General features: G+C 31.5%; 1 protein-coding gene across 1 annotated transcript; it reads left to right on the plus strand.

Annotated features, from left to right (window-relative positions):
* The first annotated feature begins 599 nt into the window (after positions 1 to 599).
* LOC140811378 (transcription factor RADIALIS-like) lies at positions 600 to 2,142 on the plus strand. Its single transcript, XM_073169222.1, has 2 exons — positions 600 to 959; positions 1,806 to 2,142. Exons 1-2 carry the CDS (start codon positions 706 to 708, stop codon positions 1,828 to 1,830), a joined length of 279 nt encoding a protein of 92 aa, XP_073025323.1. The 5' UTR covers positions 600 to 705; the 3' UTR covers positions 1,831 to 2,142.
* Positions 2,143 to 3,166: the final 1,024 nt, after the last annotated feature.

The raw sequence follows: 3,166 nt of genomic DNA on the forward strand, positions 1-3,166 counted from the left end.
TCAATTTCAAATTTTATTGAACGGAACCCATTCAAATAATTTATCAAAACTGGTCGCTAATATATCAATATTGGTCATAGATTGTCATAAAATTAGACTTTATGAGCTGGCAAAGAGAGATGAATGTGCTAATATATTCATTATTGCATGTTAATTATAGGAGTTCTTGTGAGATGGTCTCACGAATTTTAGTCAAATTTGCTTATGTTTATAATTAAAATAATAATTTTAACATAAAAAATTATGAATGATGCAAATAAAAGATATATCTCATAACACTAAACAACAAAAAAAATCTGTAATGATAAATGCCATACGTCCGGCTTACTCAACTGTGGTTATTGTGGAGATAAATCACTCAAATCTCTCCACATTTTGCAAATGTTTAATTAATGATCAATTGACACGACCCCACTTTCAAAGACTTCACGATTTATTATTCCAATAGAAAAATTCCAAATTTACAACTATATAATACAATAATATATATATATATATATATATACACACACGTGTGTTTGTGTGTGTGTGTGTGTCATCCGTAAAGCCAGCTTAAATATGCAACAATTCCAAACTCTTTCACGCATCCAAAGTCCAAACTCCTCGAGTTCACTTCATTCTCGACCAACTAGGCTCCCCTCATTTTATCAACAGTTCCATCCACATCTCTCTTGTCTCTGCTCTCAAGTTTTTCTCGATTTATCGATGGCATCGACCTCGATGACCCGTACCTCAGGCAGCTCTTGGACTGCCATGGAGAACAAGGCCTTCGAGAAGGCGTTGGCCGTGTTTCACAAGGACACTCCAGATCGTTGGGCCAATGTAGCGAAGACTGTCGGCGGGAAAACCCCCGATGAAGTTAAGAGGCACTACGAAATCCTTGTGGAAGATGTCAAGTATATTGAGAGTGGTAGAGTGCCATTTCCTAACTACAGGACCACCAACGGGGAAGCACAAAGGTTTGACACATATTATTTCTCCAATTTAAAATATTTTGATTTATGGCATCTTTAATATTTTTAAAAATCATATATATATATATATATATATATATATATATATATATATATATATATATATATATATGTATGTATGATTTTTGGGCACTTCTTGTTGATCAAATCACGGACGGATGTTCACATCAGTCGTCTCTTCACAAATCTTTTTGGGTTTCGAGAAAGATGATGCATTAGCGGCACAAGAGACGTAGCCAAGAAATATTTTGATCTTGGGCTGCATGAATCGATAAACAACCAAGATCTCATATATGAATCTCACTCCCCTCAGTATCCATTGTTGGAGAAAAGCTTTTTGTGTAGAGAGAAACTCCTGTGAGACGGCTATGAAATATGCTTAAAGAGGGTTGATTACATTAGGAGCAATACCCTCATGATAGAATCAACGGCCCAAATTTACAACACATACATGATATCCACTAAATTTTTTAAAATCACATATGTGTGTGAATTTTGTTCATCCAAACCATATAGGGCAGTGCCCCCACATATAGCATTGATCCTGCCCTTAAAGAGATGGCTAAAAATGAGCTGAAAATTTATTAAATTGTAAATATAAAGATAAGATTTAATATATAAAAATCCAATCCATATTATTAGATTGGTCCAAAAAAATAGTCTGAGCTGGAGCCCACCCCAGCTTTTCAGCTTTTATCACTAAGATTTCCAAATTTTACATATATATATATATATATATATATATATATATATATATATGAGAAATTTCTCAATTGACAATTTCATATTGTTTTTTGGATAATTAATTGCAAGTATTATATTCCCGTGCAGGATGAGGATCGTGAACATGCGGTGAATCGTTGAACATCGAAATATCGAGGATTCATCTATCCGTCATTTTCATGAGATTACCGAAAAATATAAAGAGTCGTCTATTAAATATTAAGTATTGATTAAATTATAAATTTAGAAATCGTATGGAATAATCATACATTATTATAAAATAATGATTCTTCCATAATTATATTTATTTTATCCAAAGTCTCTCAATTGATAATAGGAAGACTCCCAGCCTGTAATCTTTCATAGTCCATAAATAAGACACGATTTCTGACATATGTCTCACGTTAGAGTTTGCCCCGAAGAATTCTGATGATTTCCCACATTACTTTGTGTGTTCCTTTAATCTGAATTTGTTGTATTATATAATTTTATTGTTATATAATTCTTATATTGTCGAGTATGTTTTTTATTTAAGGAAAATGAAATACATTAATTAAGTTTATATTTTCGAGACTTTCCAGAGTAACATAGATTATTAGTTTTTGTATAAAATTTGCATTCAAATATTTTTTGTAATATGTATTTCAAAAGTTTAATATATATGGAATTTAAAATCCCGAGTCTTATAATTAATGCAATGTGAAGATCCTAAAATCTCTTACTTTGAACATTTTTCCCGACAAAAAGTTGGAATTTTTTAACCTACTTTGTCGCAAAATCTTTGAGTCGGTGTCAAAAGTTGGTCAATGTAGAAAATCCAGTACATCTATATAATCCCCCGATTTCATGGCTTTAATTCAGTAATTTTTATATGCCAAAAAGTGCGACCGGACATTAATTGATTAAGATTAATTTATGTTACATCGAGAATATTTTTAATTAATTAAGGATATTTATGCTGAATCGAGAGTATTTTTTTTATGATATGATCAAATTTTTGTTCGATCATAAACTAATATGTCATATGAACTGTCATCGATCGATTTGCCAAAAATTATAGCTACATGGAGCAATTCAAAATTTGTACGTCATATCCATAGCTTGTTCAGTCTCCGAACAAAGATGAACTGGCCTCCCTCTGTGCATTATTATTCACTTTCAAAAAGAAACGTGGTGCTTATATTTTGTTAGGTAATATATTTACTTTCGGCTGATAGAATGGGCCTCCCTCTATGCATTATTACCCTTTCGATATTTTATTTCTTAATAAATGGATCGGCTGAATTTTTTTCCCACAAAACTTCATGTGAGATTCTCTAGGTTTTGTAAAAACTATTAATTTTTATGATAAAAGTATTACTTTTCATGAAAAATATAGATCATATTGATATGTCTCCCAAATATAGATCTGAGAGATTGTGTCACAAGAGACATACTCTTTTTTTTGTAGTTGTGGTGAAGGTTTATTT

Source organism: Primulina eburnea, chromosome 1 (assembly GCF_022965805.1).
Source record: "Primulina eburnea isolate SZY01 chromosome 1, ASM2296580v1, whole genome shotgun sequence".
NCBI lineage: Eukaryota > Viridiplantae > Streptophyta > Magnoliopsida > Lamiales > Gesneriaceae > Primulina > Primulina eburnea.